We start from the raw sequence: 15,045 nt of genomic DNA, 5'->3' as shown, positions 1-15,045 counted from the left end.
TACTATCAATTTAAATTACCAGAAAACGAAAAATACAATATCTGTGTCAACATTTTTTTAAATTTTAAGCTCTGTAATTCCAGAGTTAAAGAGAATCAACTGTTAGATTTAAGACAATTTACTTTATCAAAAATCGTGTATTAACTCCAGTGTTCAAGAATTGATTTCATCAAAACTACTAATAAAATTAATACACACTAGTCTAACATATAGTTCTCCATTATTCTCATGACGGTTTTCATATACAATGACATCTTCGCTAGCCAACTTGATGGGTTACGATCCACTACATACCTCTCCACTCCTGTCATAATCAAGATATAATTAAACTCAAATGAGGGGGGCATATGAGAACTGGAGCATTTCAAGGATTTGATTTTAATTAAATTGATAATTAAGAACTGTTATAAATAGAGGAAATCTGAAAAGACTTAATTGTTCAGAATGTTGATCTCTACCAATTGTCCATATACGTCGAAACTGTCAGACCATTTCCTGTAGGAGTTATTGTCCTTAAATGACAATTTTTACAACTTTTTTTTTAATTTCTGCCTATTATCTTGAAAACAATAATCGACCAGGAGAAATTTTAATGTGAAAAAAAATGATCAAAAGGACAAGCAAGTTCTACAATACAGTTTATGGTTGAAATCTTCAGTTGCAGGACTCCTCATTATTGTCCTTTGATGAAGATTTGTACATATTTTTGTGCGTTTTTGTCTGTTTGTTTTGTTCATCATTATCGATAGTATTAAATTTGACGCAACTGTCGTTCAACAATTTTCTACATTTGAAAATGCCTGTACCTAGTCGGGAATATGTCAGTTGTTGTCCATTCGTTCGATGCATTTTATCATTTGAATTTGACATTTGATAATGGACTCTCGTTTTGAGTTTCCTCGGAGTTTAGTTTTTTTGTTATTTTACTTTTTTTTATAATAGATGGAAGGAATCTTCAATTAATAAAAATGATCACCGGGAGAAGATCTATAATTGAGACAATTTGTAGGAAGTCGTCCAATGACTTTTTATTGGAGTTGTTACTTTTTAGTGATGATTTACCCACACCATGCTATATAATAAAAAAAAATCACACAGATGATCAGCAAGGCAAGATCTACATGATCTACAGGCAAGTTCAATGTTGCCGTTTTTTTAGTAGACTGTCCCTCGTTAAAGGAGTGATTGCCCTTAAATGAGGATTTGTTTTACCCTCGTTGGTATTTTGAGAAAAAAAACCTAAAGAATATAGAGAGAAACTAAACAGACTAAAGGATTAGTAATACTAGATCAACAAAACAGATTGTTGTTATTAATTCTGTTCACCTAACGATGATGGTCAGTTTCCTTTGTTAAATATACACATAGACCAAGGCGAGTGAAACATGGTCTTTAGAGCCTCTTGTTTACAAACGAAAAGAGAAAACATTGAAACTGTAAAGTGGGGTCCTACTTTTAATAGATTAGTGCAATACTCGTCTGTAACTAATCCTTGCATTACATTTATCATTGACTGGCAGGAAAATATTAGTAAAATGTCAAAACTATTAACCTGAGCAACCAAATATATTTTTGTGTGTTTTTCACCCATCGATTTTTATCTAACATAGTTCACAAAATGTTACATGTATTATATATTTGAATACGGCTAGTACAGTTTTAATCGTCTCAACGAAAGGAAGGAAACAAAACGCAATACATAAGAACTAATATCTGGTGACGGTGGCGGAAGCGATGTTAACTAGTTGTATCAATTTAAGAGTACCTGGATGCTTTATACTTTGTACTTTGTATGCAGATATTTTGAGTTAAAAAGTTTAAGTATCTCAAATGTCATTTGTCCTTGACCTCATTTATAATAACTAACATGTCATATTCATATCTCACTTGTTATTAGTAAAAGGACAACTATATTTGACATACGGGTTCCTTGCAAGATCTATATATTCGTCATACAGAGTTCACCCGACCTCGACTGCATTTCATCGATCAGTGATCAAAGTTACATGATTGGAATGCTTGTCAGTCTGGTAAGTTTACTTTTACATTGACCTCATCTTTTATTGAAAATCTGTTTTTAAGCACTATAAGCAATTATAGGTCATCTATAGTATTGTGTGGCCTTGACCCCATTTTCATTCTTCATATGTCAATGTATTAAGTGTTTGTAAATCTTTTTACACGAAGTTTGCGTTAGATACGTTCAATTCAGTGATAAATTGACGCGAAGTACTACGATGCTTAATTGTAACAATTACAGTTTCGAACAGTAATTATTTTACTAAATCAAACCAATACAGATTGAATTAAACTCCGAGCGAAAAGTTCTTATATTCTAAAATGCTTTTATCTGAACATAAAAATGAAACAAAATAAGATTGTAAGAGAGAGGCGAAAGGTAACAACATAATTATCAAACTCGTTAGCTGATAAAAAAAAACCCGGACAATGTCATGGCAAAAATGTATAAACAACAGCACCCGCCAAATTCTTCATATAAATGACACACTAAATACGGTAGATGATAACCGAAGAAAGGGGACGATATTGTGGTAACGTGGTTCTATAATTCGCACATATATGTCGTCATCTGTGAAACGTAAAATACGATGTAACATTTAGTTCATCAAAAGAGGTGTAAAATAGGTGCGAAAGATACGTAAATGACATTCAGACTTTTTAAAGTCGCAAAATAAACAGACAAACAAAAGTACATAAAATACAACATAGGTAACGTTGCAATCTATATTTAAAAGAATGTTTATATAGAAATTTAAACAATATCATGTGAATTTAGAGTCAATGACTGAGTTTCGTCATACAGTCAATACTTAACCAAAAAAAAACAAACATTGTATGAACGAAAAAATGTTGAGTTTCCATTGGACTAAGGATACATCGCTCCTGTTCAATCGAGCTTTACCTGTGAATCGGTAAAACCCGATTTGTCATACCGAAAGTAGAAACTACAGACTATTTGTTAGCAGTAATGTGTCAACATAAATAAAAGAAAAGAGGAAGTTCGAATTTTCTGTGAATGGTAAGATTTAATATAAAAGATAATGTTGCTGCCATGTTCAAATGAAAGAGTTATAACTCACCTTTATTTTCTAAATGAAGATGAAGATAATTTATGACAAAAAATGTTTAAATGCAAATCACTGTGTCCGTTTCTACACATTTACATGAGTATTTCCTTGATATTGGTTGAAATTTATTTTATATGATCACCTCATGTATTAATAGTTTGTTATTGTATATCGATCAGTATTATTGGGCATGGACACTATAGAGATGATATACATATAAATATGTACAATTAACGACTGTGTATCCACGAGCATTTTTTTTTTATTTCATCTGTAGATTTTAAGAATGATACTCAAAATCTTAAATAAAAATTTGTCGATTCAGCAACAACTTTCAAACTTTTACGCAGTGCATAGGTTTGTCTGTACTCAGTGTAAGTTTTGTGGTGTCAGCATAAACATTATTACCAAAAAGATTAACAAAACGGTAACGTGTCAGATCATTTACGAAAAAAGAATCATATCAATAACCAAGGACATAGTTATGACAATCAAAGAAAGAAATCTTACATAACCACGTATTGTTTTGTAGGTAGAAAAATGAAGTATAGTGAATGACTAGACCATATAACTTAAGCCTCATTATGTTGACTGAATTACGTTATTCTTTAGATCGACGCCTTTTAACTATTAAACTAAATAATAATTGCCAATTTTATTTAAGCACATTATGTTTTGTAAATTTAAAGTTCTCACATATACAGAACCAAAATAGCATATTTCATTGTGTCCACTTTAATACTTAATTGTCCTTTATGGTTCAGGTTTAAATAAGTTCAGTATGTAAGACTTACCACTAGGGTAGATATTTGTCACGGAATCGAGACGTGACGATCCTAAATATCTGAACTTTTAAGTTCAGTTTGTGGTAACAATTTTTTACTGACTGTAGTTAAATATATTTGAGACAATGACATCATAAACTTTTTTAAACATTCATAAAATGTAGTCTTTGGGAGTTGACGGAAACAAGTAGAATATCTGATAAATATTGCTTCCTAATCACCTTTAGGTGTCTCTTGACGTCCGTTGTCTGTCGTCTTTCGTCATTCGTAAACTTTTAAAAAGATCATCTCCTTTGAAACTGGGCCATCATTTACGCAGACTTGTCTACAATCGTCATTCGGACATTAAGTTTAAAAATGTGTGATGACCCTGCCTGGGAAACAACATCGCGAGCATAGCCGACATGGCCGATACAGAACACCAGATTAAAATGCAAGTTTTGTCCGATCCTTTATTTTAAAAAACGATTATCAATTGATAATATCTTACAAGGGAAACATGTTACCAGTGGTGATATTGTCATTCTGTCCATTTCATATAAACCGTAGGTCAATTTGTTTGTAGGAGTTATTGCCCTTAAAACGTATTTTACCAATGGTTTCATGATAATTATAATAGAAAGATAAGAAGAAATCAGAAAGAAAAGATCTACAAATAACTTTGCCTCGCAAAAATCGTCAATAGGCTTTATAACAGATTGTTAGATTTGTTAATTATTTGTAACTATTCATAGCATGAATAGATTAGCAACTGTTTTTTTTTCATTTGGGACAAACATTGTTAAGATAAACTCATCATAGATACCAGGATTACAATTCTTCATTTGCGCCAGACGAACGTTTCTTCTATGAATTAAAGACGCTTAAATCAATAAAGTTAAAAAGTCCAAATAAAACACGAAGTTGAAGAGCATTGATGACACAAAATTTCATAAATTTTTACCAACTCCAGCTAAGATAATCTATTCCTGGGTAAGAAAAGTCCCCTTCCACCGGACACTGTCCAAAAAACACTGATAATTGTTAGGTTTTTTATCCGATACATCAGAATCTGTCACGACATAGTCACACTTGTAATTCGACGAGATAAAACCGTCTGAGTTTCCCTAAATGTTACTGGACGAACCTAACTGTTGGGGTGATTCGCCGAACTATCCGGACTATTCCCGACCCGTAGGAATCTGATACGAGCTCAAACAACTGCGTTCAGACAATGATAGTACATTCCAGATAATTGAGGATAGTAATCTGACCTTTTTCACTTTTCGTGTCTTATCGCTGTCTGATCTCAAACGGGAGCAATAATCGTCAATGTGTGAACCCCGCATTAGAAAACTGTCGCGATATTTGGGATGATCAGATACTGTTAGAACGCAATCCTATCGAAGTCTGCTATTCCTTATAGAACAAGGCTTCGTCTGGACATTGTCGTGTTGTGTTCTGTCGGGACTCTGCCGTGGGTATCATTGCCGAATTTTGTATTTATAACTGGATTATTTCGGAATGTTTTCGGTATTGACAGTTCGCATTCGGCAATATCTGAATGCAATCTGGACTCAATTGACAAAAAAAAAACAATGACAATTTTTCCGGTTTATTTTCAATCTATTTTGACTGTCCCTCTGGTATCTCTCAATTCTATTTTTCAGCTGACAACGTCCAAAATTCACAGAACTTTGTTACGATTTTAATTCAATTCATCAGAATCAGTTACGACATAGTCATGATTGTAATCAGAATTAACCCAATTGGTTGACTTTCCCAAATGTTACGGGACGCACCAACCTGTGGCTGACATCTCCTGCCCATTTCATAAACGTAGGAATTGTCTACGAACATATACGACTTCGTATTTACAATTTAATGACATTCAAGATCACAAGGATAGTAATCCATTATTTTTAATTTTACATGACTAAGAGCTGATTATCTGAGACAGTAGCCATTATCGGCACTGTATGAACGCTGCATTAGAGAAAACTTCCGTTAGTTAGAATAGGGATGCAGCTGTAGTGATATATTCGGTTGTTTTTTACCTTGCAAAAATACAAATCGGATTAGAAACGGAATGAGACGGGAAAATTGCATTGAAGAAATTACGACTAGAAACGGCTGAATGTGGACGCTTCCTGATCAATTTTCTATTTTTTGTCGTGATACGAAAGATGATTTTTCTATAAATCTAAGTAACGTTTAAATTTCCAGTCACGATTCTTAGACCCCTTATCAGACTTTTGACAAATTTTAATCGGGAATGGTGTAGACAAGAACAAACAGTAAACATCGTGAATTCACAATCGAGAATCACATAACGTTCATAGAAATTAGAACAGATAGCTTATATGTTGTCTGGTATGCATGGGATACATATAGAGTTACTTAAGGAGGTTTGAGGGTACAAACATGTTTAAACGTTTTAAACGTTATTTTTATAACAAATTTTATTTCTTACAGTTTTTAGTTGTTACTTTGCGATATTGTACAAAAATCAACCAAAAAAATCGATTTGTTTTGGCCCCAGATGACTTTTTAATAATGTTTATATATCATTGAAAACGTTCCAAATTATCAACCTGTTGTCAAAAATGCCATTTTTTGTCATTAAGAAATATTTTATAAAACGCATCGTTTACCTATATTTTTATATATTTTTCAAAGAAGCTGTATCTAAACTAAATAATTGTTAAGTTTAGGCGATTTCTGTAGTTTATTTCTTTTCATATTTCGACATTACCTATATTTCCCATATTAGTTCAATAGAAAGCAAGTAACTTAACTAAAATGCATGTTTCTATCGAATGCAGAATGCAAGCTTAAATGAGCCCATTTTTTTACTTTATTTTCCTATTAATTATATGATAAAGTTTGTCTTTTTCATTTTTAGCCAGACATTGTCAGTTTATTTTCGATTTAAGAGTTTAAATGTCCATCTGGTATATTTCGTCCCTCTTTTATAAAAATATATAGCCAGTGTAGCCCAATATTACCAATATCTTAATGTGCTAAGTCCTTGAAGGGAGTGTCATTAAGTGTATGTAATGTTGGACTTTTTATAGAACATTTATAATTTTTTTATATCACGGATAATTAATATGCTTACTATTCTAAACATTATTTTGGATGATGAGAAGTAAAGCAAACATTTTCTATTTGTCCATTCGTCGTTTAACATGTTGGCAATAGTCTTATAATTTTCGGATGCCTATCTTTTCTTTTTTTCAGATGTCTGCACTAGATAGGGAAACACCTCAAAAGGCAGAAGATTCAGATCATAGTGATTTAGAGATGGATAATCCACTGGGGGTAGATAATACAAAGAAAAAGGGCTGGGCTGCTAAACAGATGTTAATACAAAAATGCCAAAACACAGTAGGAACAAGATCTTCGGGCAAACGTCCTCTGAATATCGTTATAATTGGACCACCTGGATGTGGAAAATCCTCTCTTCTAAACACAATATTTGCTAGCTTTAGTGATGAAAGCTGGAATCGGGTGGCTAATTATGGATCATTCGGTACAAATGCCAAACAAGTTACACAGCGTCTCGTCAGGTATGTTGAGTGTGGAGTTGTGACGTTTGAAAAAAAAGATAATGTCTCTAGACCATAACTTGTATAATGTTCAATTGACAATTGAGAGACAAGTTTCTATAATTGAGAAATTAAAAAAAGGCAACATCTCACCTGTGATTTTACATAACAAGCTATTCATTACTAACTTTTTCACTATAGCCTTTTCACTATTGCATCCAAAACAAATGAAACTAGTTAATAATGTCATCCCATATTTTGTAAGTTAAACATAATTTTAGGCTAAGCTTGTGTTTTTCAAAACCATATTGACCATATTCGTAACGCAAATAGACGCATAATGACTTATGGTTTATGGTTTAAGTGTACAGTGTCATGTGAAGAGTATGTAACGAATATCGTTACTCAGAATAACATTAATTTTTAATGCTCCTCATATAACAGAGAGACAAGACGGAGACCTCTTCTACGATATTTCGAAGAACCTGCAACCAGTCTCTCCTGTTTTATATTGGGATTCTTGTTGCTCAGACATTAGTTTTTATTGCTTTTTCGTCTTTTATTTGTAGTCGCCATTTAGGTTATCACGTTATTATCTCAAGTTAAATACACAGGACGATTTAGCGAAACAGATAAGATGGAATTATCTGATCCACATAGACACGACGTAAAAAAATAATACCAAGATTGGATAACTATGAAAACAAAATACACACCACACATAAACAAAACATAAATTCCGAGGATTCAAAGAAAAATGGAAATTTATAAAGTCAAGTTTTTCAATTCTTGCATGTCCCTGTAATGCAACGGCTTAGATTTAAAATTTAAAAAAACAAGTTTCACTGACCTGTTAACCAGTATTTTAAGGGGAAATAGGTACTACTTCTATTGTACAAACTATCAAATGCTAACAATACATATAAGAAAATTAAGTTAGTTAGGCTATACATTGATCAACTAACCAACCAAACAACCTATAATCATTTATAATTATAAGTGGATAAATTTCACCCATTTAATTGGATATATTTGTATTTATTGGAATTAATGTAAAAGAGGTATTGATGTGCCGTGTAAAACGATCATTAAATTCAAAATTTTGAGATGATTCTTTAGTTAGATATCCCAATGTTAGACTTTCGACTCAATTGTAAATATTTATCGTGGATATCTAATAGAAAATATACATACTTGATCACTAGTAGGTTTGTTTAAAGAGGCTTATATGGGGTGTCGTGTCACGCTGGAACGTACAATTTCAAATTATAAGGTTAGGAGTAAATTGCAATTAATTTCGTGAGGAATTATTCATTTTTATTTCAATGATTGCCTGGATATCATAAACCTTATGACTGTACAACTAAATTTAGTTTGTACAAAGTTGGTGTTAGAAATCACATGTTGTTTTTTCGGTTATAAACAGTTATGTATGATCAACAATCTTCATTTTGTTTAGCTTTAAGACATCAGACCATGTTCCAATGAACTATAACCAAAAGGTAGAACCTACGTCTAGGTTAGATATCAATGTCTCTCAGGTTCTGTTACCATCAAGATTAATTAGTTTTTCATATTTGCGTTCACAAACAAATATTAGCACAAACAAAAATCAATACACGATTTATTTTGTAACCTGTTGTCGTGTTTAAATGTTCACATCCATATCATATTAAAAATAATAAAAGTATCAAATTTATTTTACATGATTATTTTAAAACAAATGACTATCAACAAGATGAGAGAAACGCATATAAAAGGTTGAAGTGATTTAGCCACATTTTCTTATTTACAGAACTAATGAGATGTAAGTAAATGGGCAACCTATGTATAATTTCAGTTACAAGAAAGAAGGGTACTACACAAGAAAAGGTCAAAACAGTGAAGACGATGACATTTTGATGCCAACATTTATTGACATAAATGGTTTTGAGGATACAAACACCCCTGTTAACAAGGAACTACTGAATATGGTTTTCTATGGGAGATTAACTGAATATGAAAAAATTCAAGATGTTTTAGCTTGCCTTAGTGCCGATGGCACAAATGGAGCAAAGAGAAAATATTACACACGTGATGAATATCTTGTAGTTGATCGAATTATATTTGTTTGTTCATTAGATCCTAAAGCCCCTCTCCCGATACATCTGATGGAATGTGTGAGTGAGGCTGCGAACGGTATCAGAGGTGAGTTTTCAGAAACTGTTGATACTGGTGTATGTGAGTTGGTTTTCTCCTAAAAAGTGGTATAACATGAATTATAACTTTAAAGTCCTTTTACTTTTCCTTTTGTTTTTTTGTTAACACATCGTTGTCAATATAATGGAATTTTATAAAGAAAGAAAAACACAGAATAACTGAAAATCCCTAATCAATTAGATGGCAATATCAAAAGTTCAAACACATCAGGCGAATTGAGAACAACTGTTATATTCCTGACTTTGAACAGGCATTTTATTATGCTACTGGTGAACAAGTGAGAGGTTTCAATAGCTGTATAACTTGTTTCTTATTATTCTGATGTCATGCTATCTCATATGATATATAAACTAACGTATCTATTATGTAAGATATTTCATATATTATATACAATATCTTATATGACATATATGAAATATTATAAACAATCTAAGATTACTTATAAAGTTTATGATATATATATTCTTATAAATATTTTTATTTTTTTATCTTATATTACTTTTTATCAGATTTCATATATTTATATATGATATCTCATATATTGTGTAAGATTTCTTATTTAGTTAATAATATATCGTATATAGTTTATAAGATATATTAATATACAGTTTATAATATATGTTATATAGTTTATAATAAATGTTATATAGTTTATAATATATCTTATATAGTTTATAATATATCTTATATAGTTTATGAGATATCTTATATAGTTTATAACATATCTTATATAGTTTATAATAGTGATGTTAATTTGTTTATGAAAGGTAATAACAAAAACTCTGCATTCCATCTAAAATCTAAACTTGTCAGTTGACTATTAAGATTCATCCGAGTACTCGCGAGAACTCGAGTATCATGACCGAGTATCCGAGTATTAATTTTCAGATCTTTTGACATCTCTATATATAGCTATTTATAAAGTATATAGTTTAAACGGTATCTTATAAAGTGTATAGTTTTTATTAGATTTCTCATATGGTCATATAATTTAACATAATTAATTCGTATAATTTAGCTAATTTGATTCGTTAAGGGAGAGTCACATGTTCAACTATAGTTTCGAAAGTAGATAAAAAACGGCTGATTGCAAAAAGAATATTGCACGGTTATTTTTAAGAATATCTAAAAAACCATAAACTTTGTGACGTCATATCATGAATTTCAAGATATTGTTAAAAGTTTTATAATTATCTATGATCTATTATTTAAAGAAGAAAAAAATCCAAATACGTAAGAAAAAAAACCAAAAATGTAAATGAAATGAAATAACAACTAATATTTTGTTAATATTGTATAAGAGAAAATATCTGAATATGACATCTATAAAATTCCTACAAAATCAAATGACGATTTTGATACAAATATGGTCGAAAATTAATAATAGGACAAGCTATTAAACCAAGAGTTCCAAATGGTGAAGTTGAAATAATCCCTTCGTAAATTTTACGGACGCCATCACGAGTTGGTTGACCGTTATCGAATAACCGTTTCACAAATGATAGCGGATATGTTCCTTACGTCGTAACTACAATCCCCTTCCCTTTCATGAATTTGACCTACCGAATTAGACGATTTACCGGATTTGTAATCACATAAGCAACACGACGGGTGCCGCATGTGGAGCAGGATCTGCTTACCCTTCCGGAGCACCTGAGATCACCCCTAGTTTTTAGTGGGGTTCGTGTTGTTTATTCTTTAGTTTTCTATGTTGTGTCATGTGTGCTGTTGTTTTTCTGTTTGTCTTTTTCATTTTTGGCCATGGCGTTGTCAGTTTGTTTTGGATTTGCGAGTTTGACTGTCCCTTTGGTATCTTTCGTCCCTCTTTTATAGCCTATGTTCATGTTTGAGGTCAATACAGGATATATCGACCCAAAGAATGTATCGACCTCGGACTTCGTCCTCAGTCAATATACTTCTTTCAGGTCAATACATCATTGTATCGACTTCATACAAAGGCTATAATTGTACAATATTTAAGATGACAAAAAACTTTACTTAGTTTTGAAGTATTATTTTTGCTAAATTTTAGTATCTACCAATGTATTCTCTAATGCGTCTTATTAAATTGATTTTGCCGTTGCTGTTGAATTCAAAGCAATAGAATTTAACAAATATTCAATGCTGGACATATCACTTGCTGAAATTGCAGTGCTTGTAATAAACCAATGAACATTTGATTTTGTATTTTGTTTCTAAAAGTACTATGTTGTCAGAAAGTTATACAGCATTCAATTTTAATTGACATAGATAGCAGAAGTATATGTAGCAATAGTCTATCGTAATATATTCTAAATAACATTAATGGTTTGGTTAGTAACTGATCCAACATCTACCATTTTTATTTGCCAATGTGTAGGGAAAGTAATGAACTTTGACGACCATAACACAATGAAAACTTGCGAAAAAAGGCTTCTCTAGGAATGTATTTGTGAGAGGTGTCATTTGTGGTTATAATGTTTATAGATCGATATGCGGCTGACTCTCCTATATTGTTATTTTGCTTGAAATTTTAAACAGTACTGAATGACTAATTACTATTATTGAACAGTTGTGAACAAGCAAAACGCGAAAAATAGGAAAAAAAATATTTCGCGTTTTTCCGTTTTCGACTTAGTGTTTTGCATTTTCGACATGTTCGACTTCGCAATTTTGCATTTACGTCTTTTTGACCTATAGAATATAAAGGGCGAAAACGTGAAAATGCGAAATGGCATTAACCGACCACCATTTTGGCATCCAGTATCTATTGCTACTCTATTTTATTGAAATCTTTCTCAAATTTCTTCTAGTTTAATGCATGCGGCTTTTTAGAAAAGCCTTTGGATCTCTAGCAGCGGAAACCAATGATTAAACTTGTGTTTTTTTAGTGTTTTTTTTTACTTGTATGAGCTCATAATTCCAGACTACTAATATTCATATTTAGGAATTCCAGTATTTGGTGTAATGACAAAGGCTGATAAATTTGATGCAATGGAAAATGATGAAGTAAAGGAAAGAGAACGGATATTTAGACAACACCTTGGCATTCCACTACCAAGCTTTACACGAATAACAAATTACTGTGAAGATATAGATGAACAGTCAAATTATAGGTTTTCTCTCATACCGAAGATAGACATTGAAATCCTAAAGCTGATGACGCAGGTAATATTTAATATTAGAATGATATAACACCTTTTCTAAATTAAGGAAAATGATCTTTTAACAAATACCATAAGTTAGGCAGAGAGCAAAATACTAATTCATCAGTCATTAATAGAAAAGTAAAAGGAACCAAATGGATAGTCAAACTCATCAGTGTAAACGCAATGAAAACCACCAATAACGTATGGAACAAGCGGACAAGTTCAACATGTTCAAATAACACAAAATTTGCTGAAAAGCTTAAACTATAAAAAAAACAAAAGTGACAAGATTTTCTAAACACTATACGTCTCGCGGCTGCTGTCACTATAAAAGGGAATTTGACTTACAAAAATGAATCATTTATAAGGAAAATACAAAATAGTGAAAAAATCATTTTTTTTTTATAAATGATATATTTCTTGATCTTACATGTATAGCCGCTGTCAAAATTCACAAAAATAAATGAAATGTTTTTAATTTATTGTGTAAAACAAATATAATTCCAGACTGTCTCAAATGGTATCTTAAAAACACGTTTTACATCTATCTTAAAAACACGTTTTACATCTATCTTAAAAAATACTGATAAAAAATATATCTTAAACATGTTGCTTTAAGGGGGCTCCAGAGTATAAATCCATTTGTTTTTCAAGTATAGGCTTCCGCTATTAGTCATCTATAAATGAACTTCGCCATATACTTAACAGAAAATAGAATACAAAATGAGGTCACCGTTCATTTAATCTCAAAATCTGCCTTCGAAAGAAGCATGCATTTTTGTTGAATTAATAAGAGATAAAACAAAAAGAGGTAATATCGAAATTAATATAAAAATAAAAAAAAAAAACAGAAATCGCTAAGATTAACAATTGTTTAGTTTAAGTACAGCTGATTAGACTGGTTTGCACCAAAAGGAGATAATTGGGTGCCTTTACAATGATATTCATGTCATTGTTTGGACATTCAATATCTTCAATTTAAAATTTCTGTAGGATTTAAACTTTCTTTTATGTTAATTTGAAGGTTTTTAGCAGTTTGGTAAAAGTTGACAATCCTGAAGGACGTCCAGATTACTCAGATAAAACCAAAGGGGAGTCTAGCGAATCAGAGAAATGTCCTACGCCAGATCCACTTCAACCAAAATCACCCTCGTGTATCAATTTATCAAAATTATTAGTCCTGATCACGATACAGGTCCTGTTGGTGGCTGTGATTTTGCATTTTGGTATGAAGCCAATAATTACAGATGAAAAGGTTAATACAATATGTGCAAATTACGACTATATCAAGTCAAAACATGATGCTACCATTGATGGTCTTAGTGAATTATGTGAGCTCAAAGATGACATTTTCAAACCTCCAATGCATCTACTTGGCGGGGCAATATTGTTTGTTATCATCGTCCCTCAAATTGTGGTTAATTTTTTCTTTGCTACATCTAGAAATTAGTAAACTTCAACAATTAATTTGCTACAATTAATTTGCAATGACTATCTTACTGTGATTATTATAAAACAAAACGACAAAAGTCAAACATCCATCAAATTTATTTTAATATTGTATATAACATTTGATTCATTTGTGTTAAAGTTTTAAAGTTCGAGTGTGCCTTTATCGTTTTGTATTTGTAAGATGGTAATGTGGTTTTTAATGTACGTTATTTCAGCTTTTTGTAACCCCAAAAAATGCATTAACTTGATATTGGTATTTTAAATCATAAACGTACCATTTACGTGCAGCATTTTCTTAAATAATAAAATAGTCTGCAGATGCTTTGAATTCGTGTTTTATTATCTTATATTTTTGCTCATGGATAAACAATTGTGTTATTTTAAAATTAACAATATATAAATTTTTGCAATGAATGGCTTTTAATATTTTTTGTTTAAACCCCCATCATAAAATAGTTGTTATTATTATTATATGCAAAAAAAAAACCAAAAGAAACAGTATGTGGTTCTTAATTTATCTTTTTTGTTTGCTAGGAAATTGACACGTTAAAACATTGCACAAAAGTGCACACCCTGAAATGTCTTGCTTTTTTTACTAATCATTGATATTATGTTGCTAGTCCGAAATATTAAGCTTTATTACAACTGTCACATAAACTCAACATTAACAAAAATAAACGAAACATTGATCAATGAACCATAAAAATGAGATCAAGGTCAGATGAACCATGCCAGGCAGACATGTACAGCTAACAATTCTTCAATACAACAAATATAGTTGACTTATTGCTTATAAATTAAGAAAAACAGACCAAAACACAAACACTTAACACTTAGCCATGGACCGTGAAAATGAGGTCAA

General features: G+C 31.3%; 1 protein-coding gene across 1 annotated transcript; it reads left to right on the top strand.

Moving 5' to 3' along the window:
- Window positions 1-2,801: 2,801 nt before the first annotated feature.
- Window positions 2,802-14,511, top strand: LOC134721601 (uncharacterized). Its single transcript, XM_063584705.1, has 5 exons — window positions 2,802-3,040; window positions 7,097-7,425; window positions 9,245-9,591; window positions 12,530-12,750; window positions 13,756-14,511. Exons 1-5 carry the CDS (start codon window positions 3,038-3,040, stop codon window positions 14,179-14,181), a joined length of 1,326 nt encoding a protein of 441 aa, XP_063440775.1. The 5' UTR covers window positions 2,802-3,037; the 3' UTR covers window positions 14,182-14,511.
- Window positions 14,512-15,045: the final 534 nt, after the last annotated feature.

This window comes from Mytilus trossulus, chromosome 6, assembly GCF_036588685.1.
Source record: "Mytilus trossulus isolate FHL-02 chromosome 6, PNRI_Mtr1.1.1.hap1, whole genome shotgun sequence".
Classification (NCBI taxonomy): domain Eukaryota; kingdom Metazoa; phylum Mollusca; class Bivalvia; order Mytilida; family Mytilidae; genus Mytilus; species Mytilus trossulus.
The sequence above is the reverse complement of the archived record's forward strand: the minus strand, read 5'-3'. Positions and strand labels throughout refer to the sequence as shown.